Genomic DNA, 24,693 nt, shown 5'->3' with positions numbered 1-24,693 from the left:
CTTTTACTTGTTGGGTAGTTTTTACAATTTAAATTTTAGAGGTTGGATTAATTGTGTTTGACTAATGGAAATGAACTTAGAAGATATCAATTTCCTTTGAGTTTTGCAATATTTGTTAGCATGGTAGGTTACAGGGACTCAAACCTCTCACCTATGGAAGATAGACTGTACTTTGTGTTTAATGGTTCAAGTTTTGTCAGCCTGTCACCATTTTTTATCTCCAAACCAGCCCAAGTTTTGTGTTGTCTTTACCAGATGGTTGTTCAGGATCACTTTTCATCATAAGGGACATCTGGACATTACATTGTTGTGATGTTTATGAGCTACAGAAATGATTGGAAGGAATTGGGTGGATGAATTTGTGTGGGATATTGTGCGGGTGGTGGGAACAAGATATTCCATTGGAAGGGACATCTGAAATGTAGGCTGCAGATGTAGAGAATCCTTGCCTCATTAGTTCTTGTGTTCACTGAGTTGCTTGTACTGTTGTTTTTCTATGTTCTTATGGTTGCTGTGCTTGAGATGTCATTACAGGGATCCAGTTTTCAGAGCAGGGGCAAGTCATCTAAAAAACCCCTTAAATATACCTTGAGGTAGCTCCTGTAAAAGACATGGTTATTGATTACTGATGAGCAATTTCCAGCCTTTTAATTATAAAACAGTTATGAAATGTAGTCTGTCCATCATATTCTGAATGATGCCCAGATTTGAAAAAAGTCCTTTGGAGTTTCCTAAGAACCTTCCTCATGGATTTCAGGACAACCAGAATGTTCTGGTGTGCAATAAGCATTTTCCTGAGAGAAAAGAACTACCACTTCAGTTCTGGTATGTGAAAAGTATACTGTTAAAATTCTTGTGGCTTCACAAACTATTTTAGTAAGCGATGTAAAAATGTCTTCTTTCTCTGACGTTTTTGCATTTCAGTGTGTGCATTGTGGTGAGCTTTTTTCTGTCCTTCCTCTTCTGACACTATATAACTTCATCCATATGTTTACACGCTGTGATTTATGTAAAAATTGGGGTTTACAGCTTCCTGCATTTGTCGTACTTTGCACTGCTCACCATAATCCAGCTACAGAAATGTCAATGAAAGGCTGCCTAGGATTGTCTTGTTCCTAAGGTGTTTTTGCCTTTAAAGATAATTTTTTTTTTGTAGGTGCAGTATGAAACCATGGTAAGCATTCTGTGTAATGTGTTTGTTGCATAAAGCCACTACAATGAGAGCAGTGCTTTGTGAAGTGTTTCTGCTCCCAGCCTCTGGTAGCTGCAGGTATTCCCTGGAGCAGGTATCCAGGTTACCAGCCTTCCAGAGCTCTGGCAGCACAGGTGGGAGGCAGCAGCATCTGTCCTCTGATGAGCAAAATAGTCCCTTTGCTGCAATGACAATAAATCTGAAAGTAAATTTTTAACAAATCCTTCTTGACCTTTTAACAAGAATTAATATGTTTAATCTCAGATTTAGCAGCAAGGTTACATGATATAAACCCCCCATTAAATCTGTGGTTTATGCTAGACATTTAGAGTGAACAAAACTAATGAGAGAGGGGGTCATTGCAACTCTTTCTGGGTTGTCATTATAGAATTATGAAGATTTGTTTCTTGGAAGCATTTTTAAAAATAATTTTCAGTGACAGATTGCAAACTTACTTTTCTTCCTCTGATTTTTAAATGCATAGTAGCTTCCATTCCAATCCATCAATACACAGCTAAAACTGATGTTTTCAGAGGTTGCCTTGTAGTATGCGTAGCTTACTGGAAAAAATTACTACTCATTACCAACCAGAATGCAGAAATAGTATAAATCAGAGACAGATATTTCAGCTCTTCTAGTCTTAAGAGCAGACCTTATGCAACTTAACACAAGAACTTTAGAGGTAGATGAAGTGTGTACTTGCTTCATTGTATTCTAGAGAACAATTTCCAGTATTCAGGTATGCTTTGAAGATGGAAGAAAGCACATCAGAGTAAATTAGTGTCCAGGGGTTGTTGGTGGTGGTATCATAATTATGTGGTGTCTTTGATTAGGAAATAAAAAACTATGGTTGTGCATTCAGCCTTTCCTGAATCTGATTGTAAAAGGTGCATATAGGTAGGCAAAGATCATTTGAAATTTTATTTTCCTAAGAAATAGAATTTTGAATAAAAATTTTGAACAGTTTCCATGTTTTGTACTTTTTAAGTTTTGATCCTGTAAACTGATGATCAGCAGTCATCATACATACATACATACATACATACATACATACATACATACAGTGTATGTAGTAAGCTGCTTCTCAGGATTGTATTGCTAATGGAGAGCATTCCCTTTCTCAAAATTAATGATTGCTATACACTTCCTTATATTTGCTGTGTACCCCTACAGCAGATTTTCTTCATATACCAGTTCAAGAGAGAGGCTTTTGTTAGTACTGGAAGCCTGTTACTTCAACACATCCATAGTGTGTGTGTGTCTCAACATGAGTCAACAAGATTCTATGGATACTCAAAATATTTTGAAACCATATGAACAGAATGTGTATTTTCCTCTGGCTAGTAAAAATCAGTCATAAAGTCTTCATAGACTTATAATATGCAGAATCCAACCAGCTTGGCAAATAAATTGTTTGTTAAAACAAGTTCTGGCTATGTCTCCAAGCTGCATTTAGACAAAATAGCATTTTGTTCATGCCAGGTACTGGACTGTCTGCTGGAGACTCAGGTTTTCTATTCAAGCAGGTTGGAGCAGATTTTTGACATGACCAATGACCTTCCTAGGGAAGAATGTTAGTAGAAAATTTGTTCTTTGTACACATTTTGTGGGATGAGGTGAGAGTTGTTGCCTACGTTGCCTGTTAGGTAGTGCATGATGTCCTGAATGAAGAAAAAAATTCATTGCTTTTTTTTAAGAATTAATGGTTCAGTGGAAGAGAAGTAATTTGAGGTTTAGTCCTTGTTTAACGGGCTTATTCTAGTTTACTCTGATACTGATTATGAGGCTAAATATAAAAGTGTTGTCTTTTTAAGAAGGGAACTTGATTTGGAGGTCTGTACCAGGATTTACCAGTGCTTTTTTTCAGTAATGTTTGCCTGAGATACATTAATAATTAGGAATTGTTTCCATCTTAATAGTGATATGAAAAGTTTACTCCATGTCTAATTTGCCAGTTGTTAGTTATGCTTCTAAATTGCACAGAAGCATCTTGATTAGTCTTACTGTTTAGTGTTGTGGTGGTTTAACACCAGACAGAAATTAAACTGCAAATAAGCCTTTCCCCCTTCCCCCTTTGGTGAGAGAGGAACAAAGTCCAAGATGTGAGTTGAGAAAGCAAACAGCAATGGAATAAGAAATGCACAGTAAAAGCAGCAATATTAGCAACAAAGGTATACCAAAAAAAATATAGTGCTTTACACACACAAGGTGTTCACCACCTTAGTTTTGTTCTGGTTTCTCCAGACAAAGACAAGATGGCTGGTGCTCCCACAGTCAGTGCTTCCCATCCCTAGCTCTGAGACAATGAAAAGCAGTGATGGACAACCCCCTGAACACCAGGTCACATTACGCCATGCCACCTGTTTCTTCTGGGACCCTGTTCCATGTGGCACTGCAGATTTTGACCAGTCCCTGCCTCTGGGGCTTGGTTTGGGCTGAGCTCCTCTCATCCTGGTTTTTGCTTTGTTCCCCACGGCCACTGCCTGCACTGGCACCATGCCGCGCTGGCTCTGCTGAGGTTTGGTGCTGTGCCAGCTGCACTTCCAGACTGCTTTGCCAGGCTCCACTGGGCTCAGCTGCTTTCATCACCCAGAGCCGCTCTATCCTGAGCGGTGGGAAGGGGAGGGCAGGGTCCTCATGGCTGGTCCAGGCCATCTCCAAGAGGTTGCTCTGAAGCAAAACCAGGGCTGGTCTTCCGTATCTCCATAGATGGGTGTCTGAGTCAGCTGTGTGCTTTAAACCCATGCAGCAATTAATTTGTTGTGCTGAACTCATCGTTGTTCCTACTTTATCCATATGCATTTGTCTTTTATACATCTGCTTTCATATGTAATTTTTTGGTGGGTTATTTTTGTATTCTGGTGCTTCTTCATTATTCTTTTTTGTATCTTCCTTCTTTCTCACTGACCTATTTTTTGGCATCTATTGTATTCATCAGCGATTTTCATCTAGCATTATATGACAGGTTCTTCTGTAGGAGTTTATAGGAGACATGCTGGGAAAAGATTTCATTTGTTCTCCCTTTGCAACTGTGCTTGTGTCTGAAATTGTGTTTAAATGTGATAGGAATGCAAAGAAAGACTCTGGTGCCTCTAGATGTTGCCTGTGCCCACACCTGCCACATTTTTATCAGCTTAAATTTCTGCAAATCAGAAGACAAGAATGCATTGTATTTCAGAGTCTTTTTCTGGGCAATAATTATGAACATTAGATATCAAGTGTACTTAATGTACTTGAGTTAATGTCATTGTAACAAAGTTGCACAAAATCATCAGCACCAGAGGTTAGTTTTACATTTTGTCTCCACATTAAGAAGCAGCCATATATAAACAACCAATCAAGTAGAAAAGAAACCATTTTCTAACCCGAAGTTTTCAAAGGATTATCAAGTTAATGGGTGCATTTTTATTCTGGTTTTGTAGACTGTACTCATTCAGGGATTATAATTTTTAAATTAAATTAATCCTTTTAATTTTATTACTCATTTAAAAATCTGATTACTTGTGGCACTCCTTTGCTTTCATCATCCATGCTTGGTTTCAACTGTCTTACATTCTGATCAAACTTAAGTGATGTACTGAGGGTGAATTATGCTGATGCATATTCAGAAAATTGTAAAGGAATACTGGACTTTTTTCTAGATGTCTTAATATGATTGTAAATAGGTAAAAAACCCTTGATTGTATGTTTTCTGTTAAAAATGCTATTCCAGAATCCTTTGGTGGTGTTAAACTACCTGAAAATGCAGAACATTATGTGATGTCAAAACGAAAAGATGCTACATATATTTATATGTACTGTGTTTAGTCTAAAATTCTATAAGTTTTTATATTTTATTCTGTTGGTACAAAATACTGGAACTTCTGTCAGTCCCCATAATAGTTAGGCAGTAAAACTCCAGCTCATGAATGTGTTAAAGGTGGTCATATATCACCCTTCCTGACCACTACTGATAAGAATCACATTGATTCTTACAGAAATAAATGTTGTTTTGATAAAGTTCTTGGAAGAACTTGGAGGTTCTTTTTCAACAAAAGAATTGTTTGAATTAATTATGCACAGTTTATTAAAATGTTGGGGGACTTTTTTTTTTTTTTTTTTTTAAGTGTGCAGTTCGTGCAGCTACTGAAGGCAGAATCCTTGTTCTGGAAGGCTTGGAGAAGGCTGAGCGGAATGTCCTGCCAGTGTTGAACAATTTGCTGGAGAATAGGGAAATGCAGCTTGAAGATGGCCGTTTTCTCATGTCTGCAGATCGTTATGACAAACTTTTGCAGGTATGGAAATGCTATTTGAATTTTCTTTTTTTTTTTTTTTTTTGCCTCCTCTTCTTGGTAGTGCTGGAATATTATAGTGAAGGAGAGAATACTTAGGAGTCAAGTGGGGGAAATTTCACCTAGGTTTCAGGGGTTTTTTTCTATGTTGTCTACGTATGAAAAAGAGTAGTCCATGTTAACCTTATATGAAGCCTGTATGTTTCTAAAATGTGAAAGCCACAATGTGAGAATAACTAAAATGTCCTTGTGAAAACATATTTAAGTTGAAATTCTTGCCATGAAGTCCAGATAATGCTTCAGCATGGCAGTAGCCTTGTTGCTAAGCTTTTAAAATATTAGGATACCAAAAGAATGAGATCAAGATGAGTATCTCTATATTCAGTCACTATATTGGTGCTGTTTTGCCTTTAATTTACAAAAGTATATGTAAACAGCAGTCTATAGAAAATGGTTAGAGGCTGTTCCTTGGATAGGAAATGGGAATTCAGTGCCTGCTGTCATTACTGCTTTAAACCATTTTCATTCCTCTGGGGTTTGAGTCCCACTGCTTGGATGGATACTCTTCAGGTTTGGGGTTTTTTTACAGTTTCAGTAGTGCTTTGCATCTTAGTTCCATGTACTGTAGTTTCCAGTCACATACCTGTCAGTCTGACACCTGCTTCCTCACCTGCTTCTTCATGTTTCTATTGTGTCACACCTGTGCTTAGGTGTATGATTCAAACCCATGTGGCACAGCAAGGAAATTTGCAATAGGCCTTCAGATACTGATCTCAATTGTTATGAGGTTGCCAGCTGTGCTGAAGTACCATAAATTTTTTTTGTAATATTTAATTAGTAGATGCAATTACTGGAATAATTATTATTATATTTCGAAAACAAGCTTTTAAAATGTAATTGTATTTAAAGAATGAAAATGATAATTCAAACTAAGGTTTGGTTGTAAAACATCTCTCTTCCTTTTAAACGTTTTTCTGATGATTAAATGTTTCAAAACAACTGCCTCAGGCACACTGATAATAGTATATGAATTAAATAAATCTCTTGCTACAATACTAAATCTAATATTGTTGTTTTGTTGTTTAGGGAATATTGTATTATATAAACTAAGTTTCAATTTTGCTTCTCCTGTATGAATAATTATTGAGCATTTAGGTCTGAAGGAAATGTATTTGTGTATAGTTTAAGGGAGGACTTAGCTGTGATGTGGATGGAGAGCATTTTTTAATGTCAAGAATCCTTTGCTTGATATAATACAACATTTAGTGTCCTCATGAAGGAGACTAATTCTTTATTATTTCATATAAAAAAGTATAATTTATGAATGAGCTTCTAAAATGGAGATTTTAGTTGCCTTTACACTTATGAGGGAGAGAAATAAAGAATAAAAAAGCCTTGTTTATTGTAACACACTTGTAATATTTTAGAATAAAATATATTTTGTCGTCAGTTTATTTTCTGTTCTTTGTAAAAAGAGTGTTGTATTTGTACATTTTCACAAGATGTAGTGTAATGTAACATCACAACAGTCACCATCATCTCTAGGGTTTTTGGTCATAATGTTACAGATCTGAAAGCTATACCTTATTAATCATTTTTATATGTTCATTTTGGAAAAACATGTTTTCATCACCCACAGATTTCACCAGTTCAAGTCTTTCTAGTCACTGCATGAAAGACGAGAACATTTGAAAAATTACCACATTTAGGCTGAAGGACTGGGGCTTTTAGTTGAGCTGGAGCTTTGTCATCATAAGTTTTTAATGATGCAATGTGGGTTGTTTTTTTTTCCTGTTGCTTTGTTTTAATTTATTTAGGAGCATACAAAATCAGAGTTAGATGCATGGAAGATTGTTCGGGTTAGTGAAGATTTTCGAGTGATAGCCTTGGGCCTGCCAGTACCTAAATACTCTGGTAACCCTTTGGATCCACCCCTCCGCTCTCGATTTCAAGCAAGAGATGTTTATCATCTGCCCTTTAAGGTGAGTGTGGTAGTAGAAGACTGGATCATTTGTATTGAGAAGAGATAAAATTCTGATGTGATGTTTTACTTACCTCACCTCTGAAAAGAATTCTTGGGTAACAAATTTATCTTAAGGTGCATTTTTCATATTTTCATATTGCATAATAAATTCCTGACATGCAGTCTTAGAGTTGCCATGGAATGCTGCAGCAGAAAGTAACTTCCATAGCACAGCCCTAAAAGAAAGAATTTGATCTTTCTTTTATTCTTAAATAAAATTAATTCTGTGTCAAGGAGTGAGTAGAATCCTCATGTCTAAATTAGAGGGAAAGATAGTGAATGCTTCATATCATGACCTGTGACCCACAGTATGGTGCCAAAATTAATTTACTCTGTGAATTTATGTTCTATTTCCAGGACCATCTTCAGCTGTTATATTCAATTGGATCAAACATTTCCACTGAGAGGTAATTTTTCATAATTAAAAAAAAAAGAATGAAGAAGCTATGTCCTTTCAGAATTCCATGCTATTTTTGTGTCTCTATCACTGCATGGAGACCAGAAGTGAAGAAATTTTTAATACGTGTGGGCATATGCTTGCATAGTTTTTTGTATGCAGCCTTCATATAATGAATCCTTAGTGCTTCAGAAAACTTCGGTCACATCTTACTTGTGTGCACTTAGAAGTAGTTTCAGCATCTTTTGCCATATTTGACTTTTTATGCTTTAGTATTTTAAATACATATAGCATGTATAAAACTCTGTAATTACTTTTTCATATGCAGAATTTCTCAGCTCCTGTCTTTTGCTACAACTCTCTGCTCTCAAGAATCTTCTACATTGGGACTTCCAGATTTTCCTTTAGACAGCTTATCGGCTGCAGTTCAGATTTTGGTATGTGCATACATGTGCTGTGAAACCGTATGAGTTTAAAATTTCTCAGAATTAGATTTGGTTTATTCATGTTGTTAGAAGAAGATTAACATGAATATTTGAAAAAAAACCCTGAAAACACTAAGAATAGTTTGAGGGAGAAAAGTCTCAGTCAGATACCTCTGGATAATACTTTCGCCAAACATAGCATAATAATGAAAAACAAAATATGGTATGACGTAAGATTTGTGTTGTTATTAAATGCATTTTAGTGCTTAATTTATTATTTTACCCCCTCTGGTAAATCACCTTACCAGACTTCAGAGTATCTACAGTTTATCTCATGGCACTGAGGCATCAAGTGGAGAGAAATAAAAACCACAACCTAAAAGTGCTTTGTATTTAATGTTACACATGTAAATCAGATTGATTGCATTACAAAGATACCTATTCCTCTCTGTAAAGGGTTCAAAATAAATGTGGGTATAGGAAACAGTTAAATTGTATTAGAGGAAGCCTACATTAGGTCTTTGGGCTGACTGGTGGAAGTAGAAGAAACTGAAATGGAGGATTATGTGAAAATGCCGGCTGTGCGCTCTCGAAGATGCAGTGCTTCCTGACGGCTAAGTCCAGAGGGAAATAGGAATTGTACATGTGGAGAGTTCACAGTGACAGGTCAGGCAGTTGAGGACTAAAGCTGTATCAGTCTTTCTGCTTTCCTGGGTAGTCCTTTGTCCCTTGGACTTTTATAATTACATGGTAAAAAGTCAAAGACAACATGGAAGGTGCCTCCTGAAGGAAGTCAGGAATGTGAGATCTGTATAAAGAGAGAGGGGTTGGTGCCCTTTTGCATTCAGGAAGGTATGGTCAACCCCGGAGGGTAAAATGCCAGGAGAGTTTCTCACACCTACTCTCCAAGGTGCAGGTGTCTATAGAATTGTTTCTAGACAGCTCTCTGTTGTCTCATGTGCAGTCATTTTATCTATGCTGCTGCTCAGCAGCAGATCACTTCCTACATATTTTATTGGAATATAAACATTAAAGCACATCAATTACTTGTGTTGCTGTGGTGCTCAATCCCCCTCAGTTGTGCTGTATACTTACAGACAGAATTTTCAGAATGAGGGGTCCTGCATTAGATATTAAGAAGTGATGAAAATTCAAGTTCAGTGAAATTAAGTAGTATTTGAAAGGCTTTGGGAAAAAATATTGTTGGATTTTGAAATAAATTGCAACTTTTTATTCTTTGAGCCGCAAAGTGAAAAATTATTTTTAAATTAATGCCAGATGGCTTTCAGAGTAACAGAAAGAAAATGAGCCCTAAGCTATTATCTAAACTATGGAGTGAAGGAAGCATTTTATTTTACACTAGAGAATGTGAACTGTTACCATTGTATGACAGTGTCTTTTTTAGGTAAATGGAAACAGTTTGTTTTAGAATTAGTTTTAATCACTTGGATTTCTAAGCTGTGCTCAGTCATTTTGAGCTACATCATTTTTCCTTTGTATGTTGGGTCAATGCCATACCCTGCTTCTAGTTTAGTTAGTCTAAATGTTTAAAAGTGTGAAGAGAATTCATTGTGATGAGTATTTTCTTATCTTCTGTCATAGAGTCACATAGTCCCAAAACATAATTTCTTAGTTTGAAAACTCCTGCCTGACAAAAGGGAAATTTTTTCGTAGGGTCTTGTTCTGAAGAGGCTTATTTTATACATTCCATTGTAATTATTACTAATTTGAGATAATGTGGAAAAATTACATGGTATGTCTTTATATATAGATGGAGGGCTTTTAAAATGCAATAACGGGCTCCCTGATCCTTGAAGCTGTACATTTACTATAGTGCAATAAATGGTTTATTTTTACTGGGGTTTTTTTATGTGGAACGTTATAAATAGTGTTACTGCTTATAAATTGAATTACGCATTTCATAAAATATGCGTCTCCTGGTTTCATTTCCAAGGAACTCTTCTTTCAGTTGTGTGCTTATGTAAATCCAAGTGTATAACTGAAAACCAGTTAATTTTATTTCTTAGATGAAGGCTTAAAAAGATAGTGCCAGTCAAATGACTGTTTTCCACTAGTGTTACACACAAATAGTCCTTAAATAATTGCAAGTCAATTTCGAAGCAACCGATCAATATTTAATCAGTTGAGAGAGAGTTTGAAATGCCTTTCTCCTACCAGGAAAGGCTTTGCGCATGGTGTCTTCAGTAGTCATAAATGCATTTCTCTTTCTTTATTACTACAGCAACATAGTCAAATGTATTTCTAGTTCAGGCAGCAATTGACAAAAGAGTACTTAAATCTAACAGGGAGATAGTAAAAAAAAAAAAAAAGGTTGGGCTTTTTCTCTGTAGGAAGTGCAAGGATATTTAGTTACTCATTTCAAAACAGCACAGTTTTAATTAAACTGTTCGGAAATTTCTATTAACTGATTTGTTAAGTAGAACTGGTACAATATAATAGAATCAAAATTAAATACTATAAATTGCTGTAAATGTGTAAATTATTATTGAAATACAGATTTCTTGTCATATGGGTTTTTTTCTAATAGTATTGTGAAACTCTTTTACCTGTGGTGGGATTTGTCTCTCTTTGCTATATTTGTTTTTAGGTATCTGAGCCAGTCACTGTAGCTTCCATTTATGCACAGGAAAGAAAATAATTTTTAGAACATAGTTCTTCTAATCTACTTTGGACACTTAAATTATAATTAATTGCACCTGAGAAGTGCCTGTTTCGACATCTAGTTGAATACTGCTTGTAGTGGTGCTTTGTATATTGCCCCTAAAGTCTTATTTTAAATTCCAAGCTGTGCAGAATTTTGGGTTAATGGCTGGTGACAGAATGAGCCAATAATTTTTTCAATTTTTTAAAATTTGAATTAGGATTCCTTTCCTATGATGTCAGTCCAGCATGTTATTGACCGGCTTTACCCTTATAATCTTTTCCTTGGAAAGGAAGGCAGGACTGCCGTCAAAGACATGTTAAAAGTAAGTATTGAACAATATATTTATATTATAATTCTAGGGAGTGATGAATTATGGCAGTAGTTCTCCTGTTTAATGGTATGTCCTGGTTTAGGGCAAAGTTTGTGAGGAAACTTTGGAAGTGGTCTTTTCTAGAAAGCAAATTCAAGTGACCCTCCCCCAACTGGTTTGGGCGGTAAACCACCTTTGAGATAAGCAGAAAAAACTGTTTATTTAACAAGCGAAGTACTCACAAACATGGAAAAGTGAATAATATTAGACAATGGAACCTCTTGCTGTTCTGAAGAGATGGCAAATTCAGAGAGTCCTTGTCATGGGCTGCAGCTCAGCTCGCTCAGTCTCTCATCAGTCCCTCCTGCACTGGGGAATGCTGTGTCCCAGGCCCTGCTTGGCCACGGGCGTGAGCTCCCAGTGTTTTTCTGGGTTTTCAGTCCAGGGTGGGGCTGAACTGTTCCAAGAAAATATAAAAAACCAGCACAGTCCAGGGAACATCTCTTGCCTCAGCTAGATAAAAACTGACTAAAAGCAAAGGAGAGCCCTGTCCCGCTGTCTGTGCTGCAGACAACATGCACTGAGAGAGTGGGGAATGGGGCAGAGTGAAAACAAAGCTTCAGCGCACACAAACTGTGCCAGTGCTTCTCCCTCCCTTTGCTCACCAATCTGGTTTTAAAGGTGTAGAACTTATTTCTGGGCTAAACAGATGAATGGGGATACAATTCAGCATCATAAAGTCACTCCAGGATGTGGTACTTCATTACTTCTATATAAAACCAGAAATATTGGGTAAATTAAATGGTTACATTATTGCTGATGCTTAATACTTTCATAACAGTATTTTTAAAAAATCTCATAAACTAGTTAGTTTCATTATAGTGAAAGGTGAAACCTCTAGCATCTTTGGAATATTTAGACCGCAGTTAAAGACTTGAAAAGTCCTCATTATGTAATAAGTGGTTAATTAATTTGAAGTAGTTACTTGTATGGTTAAGGTAGTCTGATGCTTAAACAATACCTCTGGCATTTGACATTTATGAGAAGACTGTAAATATCATATGTACAAAGTACATTCACTACTGAATGATTATAGATTTCGTTAGTCTCTGGATTTGGTCTGTGTTACTTTTTGTTGTTTCTTGTTGGTCAGATCTGTTTTGTCAGTTTGTCCATGTTTAATAGTAGCTTACAAAGCCTACAATTATGATGGGTTATTTTATTTATCTTTTAAAACTTAAGCTGAGTGTCATCTTTCTTTAACTTTTAATATGTTGTAGCAGTTACATATGTTGCTGAAAATTAGCATTAAAGCATTTTAACCAGCTCTTTCAGTCCTGAAAATTTGATATTATTTCTATGTTCATATTTAGAAATAACCAACTTTGTAGCTAGCAAATATTTGGTTTCCCTAAAACCAAGCTTATGTGTCAGGGGAATGTTTGCCTGACATCCCCGCTGATGCGTTCTTTCCCTCTTCTCCCCCCTCCTTTTTGCATTGGAGTTCAGTCCTGTATTATCTATGTAATTGGGCTGCTCTCCTACTTGTCTTCATCAGTTTTGGGATGGACAGTTCTTGCATTTGATTAGAAGGTTGTCCTAAATGACTTGGTAGCTTTTCTGAACCATCAAAAGCTGACTCCTGTGTGGTCCTACCTACCAATTCTCTGAATAAGCCAGTATGGCCTGAAGTCATTTGTCACTTGCCTTTAACTGTTGCACAGAACTTCCATCTGAATATGAGGAAGAACTTCTTTACTGTGCGGGTAACCCAGTACTGGAACCCTGAGAAGTTGTGGGGTCTCCATCACTGGAGATTTTCAAGAACCATATGGATACAATCAAGTGCCACATGCTCTGGGATGGCCCTGCTTGAGCAGGAAGGTTGGAGCAGACAGACCCTGTGGTCCCTTCCAACCTGACCATTCAGTGGTTCTGTGTCATGCTTTCCTTCCACCACAGTTTGGGGTGGCTGAAGTTGCCTATAAGAACAATCATCTGTGTGTAAATAGACTTTTATCTGTTAGCAGAGGAGTAACAGTCACTTCTATTTTAATATGCCTTTATTTTAAATATTTTGTAATTTTGTTTATTCCTTCAGTTACAGATGGTGAATGTCTTTGTGTTCTACACTGTCGGCTTAATTTTCTATTTCTTTTCTTTAACTTTGTGTTGTGCATGCTTTTGCTTCTTTGATTTGGCTCATAAAATTTTATTTCTCAATAACAATGTGCTTTTAAGTACCTCTTTCATAGATTTTTCTGTGTCAATTTTCCTCTTTCTAAAAAAAGTCTTCCTCATCACTACCTTCACAAACTTACTATGTCAACAAATACATAAAATCTTATTTGGAATTTTATTCTATTTACACACCACAAATCTTGTTAGGCAATGAACCTTAAGAAATACAGAAAATAACTGGTTGTATTGAGGAACATCTGTTTATAATGACGTTATAATAATAGCAGCTCCAGAGCTGTATAAATTTTAATAAGAGGTTATTTTTTGCATTCTGTAAGAATGGTAAGGGAATATAGTCTAGCAGAAGCAAGACTCCTCTTTTTTATGGGTTTCCTAAGAGTGTCCAGGTAATAACAGCTACTGAATACTTCTTTCTGTGTAAAAGGAAATGCTAATCTTAACTGGGTGGTAACAAGAATTGAAAAAAACCCAAAAAATACTGGAAGTGTGTTGGCATTGATGGATTAATTTGTGTATTCAATCGCTTCTTAACCTCAGCTGACATTTAAAGAAAAAAACCCCACAGTTCAGATAAAGGAATATAAAGTTTAAGCGTCACACTCAGAGGCAGATATGGGGATGTAGTAATCTAGGATAATATATCCTAATTTCGGGATATTTTTCCTTCCAGTCAGCTGTTGGAGCTGATAGGTGAGATAGCCTGTGGTTATGCCAAACAGGTAGTTTTAGCAGCTGTTAGCTGCTCTGCATGTTTCCTGAAGAGAGCATATTCTTAAAGCACTGTCTTCCCAAATATTATCTTCAGCTAAGAGAAATCCTTACCTTATGCACCTTGCTTACTGAAGAAACACCAAGATCTAGGCATTACTTGTAATTCTTGTTCTCAGTAATGAAATAACATGACATATTGTTTTATACCTTCCCTGGGAATGAAGGTAGTTTCTTGGGAGTGTTTGTGGATGAGAAACTTGACATAACCCATCAATGTGAGCTTTGAGCCCAGAAAAGCAGCTGTGCTCTGGGCTGCGTCAAAAGCAGCTTAGCCAGTAGGCTGAGAGAGGGGATTTTCCCCCTCCATTCCCCTCTGGTGAGACCCCACCTGGAATAATGTTGAAGAAAAAAGGATATGTATCAACCAACTTTTTAATTTGATACTAATGTAACTCCTTGTTTCAAACTTGTTAGCATAAAAATGCATTTAAGGATTGTGCACTAATCCAGCATCAGCAGTGATCTTTAGAGGTGCTTAACATACAAAAGCATTTGTACAAGTGCTACAGTTTGCAGCATTCATTAGTTCACTAGCTTGCAACAGTCAGGACAAAAGTACCAAAATAAACTTGCCAATGATGTGGTTTTGTTTAACCTTATTTTAAGTTTCTGCACTTTGGCAACTGTGTCAATTTGTATTCTTGTTGTTAAAGATGATCCTTAACTCAGAAGATCTGAGTTAAAGGAAAATATGAGTTAGTTGGAATTTTGGTCTTCAAAATTATTCTGAACTTCCATGAAATACTGGCATGAGAGATTATTTTGACTGACAGATGAATATTTGAAATATAATTAAATTAAGTTAAAAAGCATTTATGGTTTTCTAGGTAAGACTGAGATATGGAGAGATCACTGTTTTCAAGGAAAACAGCTTCCAGTTAAACATTGTCTAACAATAAGCTTGAGCATGTTTCCCACAGCACTGACGTTTTCTTTTCTGTATGAAACTGAGAGGCTTTTGTAAAACTGATTGGCTAAGCATTTAGGCTAAGCATGGTGGGGAATAAGAAGCTCCACATTTTCTATACTTATTTCTTCATTGTGCCATAAGCTTTTAGTATTTTACTCGAGATTTATTGAATGTTTTGGGTTTACTCTTTTAATTCTCGCATGCCTTTTGTGCACCTTTTTTTACAGTGTTGGAAACACCCAGTGTTTGGTTTTATTACCTTCTAATCAGGAGAATCTTTCCATGAGATTTTAGAAAAATACAGACAGAACAGATTTGTCTTAATAAATGAGCAAGTCACTTTAAGCCTATATCCTTTTTTAGCTTCACTCTAAATCCCTAGTTTTGCTTCATTTTTTCATGCTTTGATTAATTCTGTGTTTACTGTCTTGATCTTATATCAAATAAAAGTTTTTTTGTTGCCTTTACTCATTTTTGTATTATTTGCATGCCCACTTTAATCTTACCTGACCTCCTCAATGAAAACTGTTTCCATACCTCACAGTACATAGGAACGCTTGTAAGACTGGAATTCTATTTTATGTCTAGACAAGAAAGAATTCTTCAGAATTCTTTTCTCTTCTGAGATATTTCTGTTGCAAATTTTGTTCTACGGAAGGATTTGTTTCTCTTTTACTCCTTCCAAAGTATTTTATAATCTTTGGGGTTTTGCATTAATAGATGCTCTTAGTGCCAATACATACCATTGTAGTGGAATCTGTCAGACTTCATATATCAATCCATCCCATCTTGCATTTGCAGTTGCTATTTTGCTCCTTGTGAAGCAGTTCAGTCCTCTGGTTCTTTGGAAAATTCTCTTTCCTTCCCATGCAGAGAATCTTCCAGCCTTTGCATTTCTCTTTTGAATAGCCTAGCTGCCTAGCTGGGTTCAGCTGAGTGGTCATCTGCAGCTCTGGCTCATGGTAGCTTTCTGTTCCTTTGACCAGCTGGATTACTGGTGTATTCTTTGCATTTTGCATTTTGAGATATTGCCGACTGTTAGATGCTTCCAAGTGGTCAGAATTCCACTTCCTTTTTTCCCTTTCTCACATGTTCTTAGGCATGCAGAATCTGCCTGATGATTATGAGCTGCCAAACCACTTCTCTGGTTTTTGGTGACTGGTCTATTCTTCTTGCTTTCCTCTGAGTCTGTGAGGCTGCCTGCTGCTTTCCAAGTATCTCTTACACTTTCTGATACTGAATGTGCTTGGTAGTTGTTCTCTCAAACCACAAATATTTTTTTCCTTTGCAGCTATCAGCTCAAACATATTATAGAGGAAGTTCTTTCTGGCTCAGCAGAAGTGTTTGATGTGTTGTACATCCATTTTCTGTCATTCTGGTTCCATTTCTATCTATCATAATTCTACCTATCAAAATGAAGAGCTGAGTCAAAGAAACCTGTCTTGATCTGAAACCCACAGGCAATTTGTTTTCTGCTCCTGTTCAGGTGTAACTGTGGTATTTACTAGAGGTGTGAGGTTGTTTAATTACTAGAGTATTCAGTTCAGCAACATCTATGTCATTACATGTGATAAATTCAAATTAACTTAGATGAATTGTGTAAATTGTGTAGATTGCGTAAATTCCATAACAATTTGCACATGGACGTTCCTCTTTCACCGTCCTGACGTAATGTCTGAAATGCTACAGAACCCTCAACAACACCAAAGAACAACAAAGAAGATCCCACCAAAACAAACAAAAAAAACCCAAAACCCAAACCAATCAAAAAAACACCTTAGAAATTTTAAACTCCTAAGACCTTTGTGTGCAAGTTCTGTTGTTGCTGTCTCTAATTCCTTGTAACCCAGTATCTAGTGTCTGCTGGTGCAGATAGTCCTGCTCACTCACAGTTATTTTCCCTTGTTGGTAAGGCATTTAGTGTACATGCAGTTGGCAATTTTGTATATAAGCACCCTTGTCTCTATCCGAAATGGCATTAAATTAGTAAGAATATTGCAATTTATTAATGAAGATAAGAGTGAGAACATTTGGTAGTTGCTTTCACAGAATCATAGTTGGAGTGTTTCTTAGAATCATACTTGGAGATAATACTCAGTAGGCATTCCTGTCCTCTCTTTTTTGTCTAAGAATTTAATAGCATTGGAAGTAGATTCACTGTTACAATAAGAATGTAATTTGGTGCAGCCCTTTACTAAAGCACATTTATCTTAAATACATGTTTAAACATAGTGGTTTTGTAAGCTTTTGCTCCAGAATGGAATTTATAAAGTGATGAAGAGAAAAAGCTTTTGTAAAAATCTATCTCCGTTTTGTTTTTGAACTTTAATAGGCAGTGCTATGAATCCTAGTAGTAATAATACTATATGCCTTTTAACAGTGATTTTATGTTAATGAATTCTGTTTAAAAAACTCTGTTTTCTAAGGATTCTAATAAGTTGTACTCCTTTTTCTTTTGTTTACTCAACTTGCACTCTGTTGAATAAAATGGCTCTATGAATTCAGCAGTTCCAGCTATTAGCTTTTTTTGTGCATGAAGTTCCCAATATTACTCTCCTTACGGAAGATTTTTAAATGGTTTTCATGCTTTCCATGTATAGCAAAAACAGTATAATGCTCAAAAGAGGATTAAGAAAATATACGTCCTGTTTTGTCCTTGATATACCCAGAACATGCTGAAGGCTTAATTTGTACAGGTTGTCCTCAATTTTCCTTGTATGAGGCAGCTGTGAAGCTAAGTAAATGCAATGTTTGCTGGTTGTTTTTATTGGTAGTCAGATGTTTAAATCTACAATTGGTTATAATGACCTGCAGAGATAGGTGATTTGTTATTACACATGCTAAAGGCTATGGTTCATCTGTTGTTTTATTTTAGACTGTCAGGCCAAGACTTGGCAAAGTTACCATGTGACATTTTCAATTTATATCTGTCACTACAGTCTGAATAAGTATGCAATCTCTCTGCTTTGGTTTTAAATGTAAAATATACAGGCTATCAAGAATGTGAATACAGGTATCTGCAGTAAAAGTTGAAGTAAATGGATTTAGGACTTTGTAAGCAATTAATTATGAATATGCTTCTGGCATTATTTTAGAAGGAACAGTTCTAAAAACCAGAAAGTTGTATTTAATAATTTATTTCCTCACCCCTGAATTTTACAGCGCTTTGAGCTTCAAGATTCAGAACAACAATTGTCTCCCAGGAAGATTACTAGAGTAGAAAGTGTACATGGAAACAAACCCTTTAAGGCTGATGTAACTGTCCAAATTGGTGAAAAAGAAGTGACATTCCAGGTATGAATTTATATATTCATCAAACTATAATATGTTTTTAAAAAACACTAACTTGTTTTCATCTCTTCAAGAATTTGACACACTTGGTAGTAAAAGTCATTTGCGCTGAACTTTTATTTTTTTGTAGAATAACACATGGTATTTAGTGGAGACGCATTTAGATACTGGAATATTAGTTTATGTATGCACATGATTTTATTTCTAGATAAAGTCATAGTTTCCTCCATGTGAATCATTACAGTTTGGATGAAAGAAAAAGCCATTCAATTTCTTCTTCTTTTTTCTTTTCCTTTTTTTTTTTTTTTTTGTTGTTTTTTTTTTTTTTGGTTTTTTGGGGGGGTTGGCTTTTTTGTTTGTTTGTTTGTTTTTTGTTTTATTGGATTAAAATAGCAGAGAGTACTTACGATGCTCTTAATGCTGCTTTCCCTTTTTCTTTCTGCAGAAACAATAGTCTGTTTACACCTCAAATAAAATCTAATGAGTGCTTGGTAATGTTCTGACACAGGATGTTGGGAAAATGGAACAAAGTAATCACATCAAATATGATTAGTTTGAGTTTCTTCCAATGAAGTTTATGACCTGCTAGGTGGTGAAATAAGTTCTTACTCAGGAAACAGATGCTGATCTGAGAATTTGAAGTTAATGTTGAATTTGGAGAGTTTAGAGAGTCTGTAAAGAAGGTGAATTAGTGGGAGTCAGAGAGATTATAACAACATTGGTGAGGAATAGCACAAGAGAGTTTGTACCATGACAAAATGAAGAGGGGAATAACAACAAATGGGAATTTTTCAGGAAGAGTTGAGTCTGTAGGAACTTGATTAATTTTTTTTCTGAAGCAAATATTTTTGTTTTCATTTTACATATAGGTGATAGGTTCTGAAAGTACTTCTGGCCTCTCTTATGCTCTCTGAACAGGAAGGCATAAGAAGTTTACAGATGAAACAGTTATCAGACTAGAGGAGGAAGTGGAAATGTAGAGCAAGAGCCTTAACGTGGTGAACAATTTAATCTCTCCAAAGTTCGAGTCAAAGTAGTTCGTTCAGATTTTCACAATTGCTCTGTCTCTTCCATGTTTCTCTGATGAGCAGTGAATATTTGTGAATTTTTATGTGTCTCTTTTATGAAGAGCCTGAAGTTTACCCCAATGCTGTAATTATATTAATTCACATTTTGTTAATTTTTTTCATGAAAAGTGGGTGAAGGAGTTTGTCTATTAGAAATTATGGGGTTTAGTTTTGTGACAGCGACAGTTCAAGTTAGATGAATGACAATTATCAGCGAAATATTACGGTAGTTTTGGACAAGCACAACCTAGTTCACACAAAGCTTAGTGTTATCACAGTATAGCTTATTTAGCATTTTGATTTACTTTTTTTTTCTTATAGGTTCCAGCTGGAACTGGAATGTTAAAAAATCATTCTCGATCAGATACTTTCATAAGGACTTCCAGCCATAATCAACTGTTGGCAGAAATGATGCAATCCCATATGGTTAAAGATATGTGTTTAATTGGAGGAAAAGTAAGAATTTAAATTTCTATTCTCTGTTCTTCCCCATGATCTTTAGAATGTAATCTAATTAATATTTTTTAACTTTTTAGGGCTGTGGCAAAACAGTTATTGCCAAGGAGTTTGCTGATATACTGGGATACAGGATAGAACCTATCATGCTATACCAAGTAAGGAAATTATCTGCTGATGATTATGCTTTAAATATAGTCTTAAATGGAGACTTTCTCACAGCACTAAAGGTGTTGGGTGTTTTTGCAAGCCCCAAGCCTTGTCAAGCTTAAGAGCAATGTCCTAGCCGGTGGTCACTCAGTACTTGTTTGGAAAGAATTGTCTGTCTTAGGTTGTCTTAACCTTATGGCATAAGCTGAAAAACTGCAAGATTTAAAAGTAGAATCAATTAATTTGCTTACTTTTCACACAGAGATCACATGTGTAAGGTTGTCTCCCTACCCTGAGGAATGAAAGTGGTTAAATAAAATAAGAAGTCAAGGGTCTCCTGTGACGTTATAAGTCCAAATACATCAAATAGAACAGGATATACAGTTCTAAATAATAATTGGCAATGCTGCAGAAAAACATTAGCATCAGGTTTAATGCAATGCACTGGTCTCTTTCTTCAATCCCTTTTCTGCTTTAATTTTTTCCCAGACAGCATGGAGACCTCCAAAGCAAGAAATAGCAGTGGCATCTGATTTAAAAGTGTACTGGCATGTGGGGAGAAACACTGACAGAGATGGGTGGTGAGGTTGAAGGGTTGGAAAAGTGAGAGCAAAATAGAAAAGAGAAATACTGATGATGATGATGATGATAAAAAAAGCAGTTCTCCTGCACTGCTGAGAACCTCCCTAGACAGGATCCCACTGCTTTTCCTTTCCCCCTTGTGTGGCTTCAGCTGATAAGGTGAAGACTTTGAAACTCTCTGCATAACTGGAGTCAGATGGATGACTTCTGCCCTTTTCTTATGCTTTAATGTGGCCGAGTGTGAGCAGATTTGGGTTGCAGGGCAACATATCCCCATCAGTGTTATGCCATGTTAATAATAATATACTTGGATTCCCAGCAGTGCCTACTATCTTTTGTCTAGTGGCCTGTTGAAATAGGTGTATAGTTTCTGAGCTTGACCTCTGTGTCCAGCTACTCTGCGTACTTCTCTCTGTACTTGTCACTGTAAACACAGTTTAAAATCATCCCAGAAAAATAACTTCTGCAACTTGACACACCTGCTTAAGGGTGAGCACACCCTAACCCTTGTATTGTTGCACACTATACAATATTTGGTATTCACCAGCAGAATTAGATAATTATTTGCTTAAAAACATGGCCACTGTTTCTCAACTTCCTACCTTTAATTAGTATGGCTTCAATGAATATGAGCAGAAGGTTTCATTTTTTGGAGTCACATGAGCAGAGCTGACAATGGAACTATTTATTTAATAAACATCTTTCTTTGAAAGGGATCTGTAATTCCTATAAAAATAAAATGTAGGAGAGGATTTAAGGTATTTCTCACTAAAGAGAATATTTCCTTTGGTTTCACCAAATGTTTAATCAAGCTCAGAGGGCAAAGGGGTTTTATAGAAAGGCTTTTGGTGATATCAAAACAGTATCAATAAAGCAAATAAATGACTGAGAGCTGCTTGTTCACTGTAAATTCCTGTGTAGCCAAGCCTAGGTAAGATTCACATGTGTATCTGTACATATAAATGTTTCCTAATGTACGATGTGTTACATAAACTCAAAAGTTTTTACAAAAAGCAGTTATAAAAATACATTAATGTAGCTGAGCTGTAAATAGAATTTCAGAATGCATTTGTTATATAAAAATATATAATCTATCAGGGGCTTTGCTTAGCAAAGTAATAGGATAATTTAATGATGGAACAAATGTTAAATTCATACACCAATTCAGCAGTGAAGACTAGGAAAGTTAGATAATACTGTAAATTTAGAATATTTTTCTACCTTCATTCAAAAAAGTGTCTTCTTGGTTGTCTTTTTTTTCAGAGAGACATCATACTGCCCTAAATATCCATTTCTAAAATTAAGGAGGCTTTTCTTTGTTCTGTAGTTGTTGTTTACTTTCTGATAATTTTTGCAGGCATAAAGATGAATAGAGAGACATTTACCTTTGGTCTGAAGCAATAGCACCGTTTCTGCTCAGGCTGACTGAAGAAATTAATTCTTGGATTTTTTTTTAATATATGTGTGTGTGTGTCTATATATGTGTATATATATATAAAATCTTTAGTATTTGCTTCATTGTTCCTCGCAACTGAAGTTGATTGAAGGACCTGAATAGTATGAAAAGGTGTATTTCTCTATATTGATTTCACAGAAAAAACAACTCTAAAAGTTTTTCTGTTGTGAAGTGAGAATCAAATTTACCTAAAGCAAACCTTTTGGAATATAGATCATCTCTTATACTAACAGTTGTCTGAGAAAGCAGTTACTGTCTCATTTGTGATAATCTGACATCATTATATGGATTTCTCATGATATGTAGTTCCATGTAGGTACATTGCTGAGAAAGGAAACTCATCCTGATTAGGAAAGGTTTGTTTTTAAGTTGTCTCTTAATGCAGTTAAGCAACAGCAAATAAGAAGCAATAGCCAGCTAGTGCTTTGTGAACTGTAACTAAGGAACTTTTAGTCCAAATGCGTCAAATAAAATATTTTCTCCCCCCAGAATTTCAGAGGGAGAAAAAAAGTAACTGTTGAAGTCATGCTATAACAGTTCTCCAGCAACTTGCTCCTTTTCTTCCCTAGAAAAAACAGTTTTGTAAGCACAGCACTAGTGTTTGTGTACTGTGATGTTTTTGTTTCTAGGACTTTTTTTTTTGCCTGACCTCATAATTTTTCTTCACCAAATCCTTCCAGTTTTTTGTTTGAGAAATACTAACAAATGATGAATCCAAATATGCATAAAAAGCAGGAAACATAGATTATTCACCTCATAATTGCCAAGAACATTATTAGTACTACAAGCCATGAAAAAGGACTAGATTGGAGTTTTGTGTTTGTATTAGCTGCTAGAGGGAGTGCAAAAGACATTGTCCTACTTAGTTTTTCTCCTAAACATATCTTTTCCTGTATACAAACTGCTCTAGAAAATAAACAATGAAATGTAAAACACATCAGGTATAATGACTGCTACAAATTAAAATAAGCTTTTTGTTTCACAAGGCAATATATTGTTGCCATTGCTTTGTCCAAAATGAGAGGAATAATTAATTCTTATACTTCAGTAACCTCCCGTCCAATGGGAGGCCTTTTTAGCATTAGAGTATTATAAGATTAGTTTTAATGTCATATATTTAGTGATTTGAATAAAACTTACTAAAAATTGAATTAGAGTAAGTAAGTAAAGACAATAAATCACTGGGCAGGTACTTAGCTGTGAAATAAGTTCCTTACAAAAACTGTGCAGGTGTTAGCAATGGTATTCCTTTTCAATCATCCCTTAATTGAATCTCATTCAACCATTTAAATCACAATATTATATTCATGTTATATTTCAGAAAATATTCACAAATATACACATAATACTCTTCTGAGTTTATCTGCAGAGAATTAATGCATGGTTCTCATTGTTGGAATTAGAGATGGACATACTGTACAGCATACCAAGGCTCCCAGTCAATTCTTACTGTCCGTTGTTTCGTTTCTCTAGAGGTGAACTATCCAAACGTGTGTTAGTTAAATATTCATTACAGCATTTACGAGCTGCTGAATGCACAGTTCTTAAGCTCTAAGCCCACATTTTTCTCTCTTTTATAAAAATGTTTCATGTCTAATTCATTAATAATACAGAAAAGAGTGAACACAGCAGTAAAACAATAGAAATACAGCAATAAAAAATATGGTATGATTTTGTGGATTTGAATGTGAAACTTTAAATTAGATAAATGTGGAAGCACTAAAGGAACCAGACTTTGTCCTGTTATTTTAGGGCTTTTGAGGAAATGTAGAAAAAGGAAATTATTCAGGCTGTATGACGTAATGTATTCTATTTTTATTCTTTAAAGTTCAAAGGGTTTAGGGTTGTGAAAAAGACATATGTAAAAGCTACAATTACAATAGAAAATACATTTTTATCTGATTTTGGGTTATGTTCACAGCACAGCCTCGGGAAGGAATTTAGTCTTCCAGGTCACAAAATTACTGTTATGTCTTTATTTCTCTCATGCTTACCTGTTGTAGTCAAACATCTAAAATACGTGTGCTGGAGGATATGCTAGAGTTTGTCTTTGGTTTTATTTCTTGAATAGTGTTTTGTGCTAGGTTATGTACTTTGATAAATTCTATGTTACGGGCTTCTTTCTTCCCCCATTCATTATTCTCTGATGCTTCCTGCAGTATTTTCCTCCTGAGAGGTGGAATGTCATGCTGGTTTTTGTTCAAGATTAATGATAAAATCTTAGCTCCTTCAGGTGGCTTCCATATGAAAGAAATTATTCTTGTTTGCTCCAGGTGTAAATTGCTGCCCCCTTCTGTGTGCAGGGCTGTGTACAAGTTGTCATACGCTTGTGTTTTGTTAAAGAGGCAGGGGGGAGAAAGGCTTTTACTCTTGTTTCAAAGAGGTGATATTGGCAAGTCTAGAACCTCCAAAGACTGTTTAGCATTTTTTGAGTAGCTTTGTGTGTGTATTGCTAATTCTCTTTGGATAAGTAGTTGAAGACTGCAGTTTTTAAAGGAGAAAGTGTGTACTTGTAAATTAAAAGA

The 24,693-nt window shown here is 35.7% G+C and overlaps 1 protein-coding gene across 3 annotated transcripts in view; it reads left to right on the top strand.

Moving 5' to 3' along the window:
- VWA8 (von Willebrand factor A domain containing 8) overlaps positions 1–24,693 on the top strand; it is a 183,371-nt gene that overhangs the window by 32,092 nt on the left and 126,586 nt on the right. For 2 of the 3 annotated variants that reach the window (XM_064408684.1, XM_064408685.1), the window contains exons 5-12: positions 5,299–5,466; positions 7,281–7,445; positions 7,844–7,893; positions 8,212–8,320; positions 11,191–11,295; positions 18,329–18,460; positions 19,846–19,980; positions 20,061–20,138. In XM_064408684.1, the coding sequence (XP_064264754.1) occupies positions 5,299–5,466; positions 7,281–7,445; positions 7,844–7,893; positions 8,212–8,320; positions 11,191–11,295; positions 18,329–18,460; positions 19,846–19,980; positions 20,061–20,138 (942 nt within the window). Of the gene's footprint in view, positions 1–1,364; positions 1,398–5,298; positions 5,467–7,280; positions 7,446–7,843; positions 7,894–8,211; positions 8,321–11,190; positions 11,296–18,328; positions 18,461–19,845; positions 19,981–20,060; positions 20,139–24,693 lie in introns of those variants that run through there. The other variant, XM_064408686.1, reaches the window with a different exon arrangement.

Source organism: Passer domesticus, chromosome 2, assembly GCF_036417665.1.
Source record: "Passer domesticus isolate bPasDom1 chromosome 2, bPasDom1.hap1, whole genome shotgun sequence".
In the NCBI taxonomy this organism is placed as follows: Eukaryota; Metazoa; Chordata; class Aves; order Passeriformes; family Passeridae; genus Passer; species Passer domesticus.
This window is presented reverse-complemented; position numbering and strand designations above follow the sequence as displayed.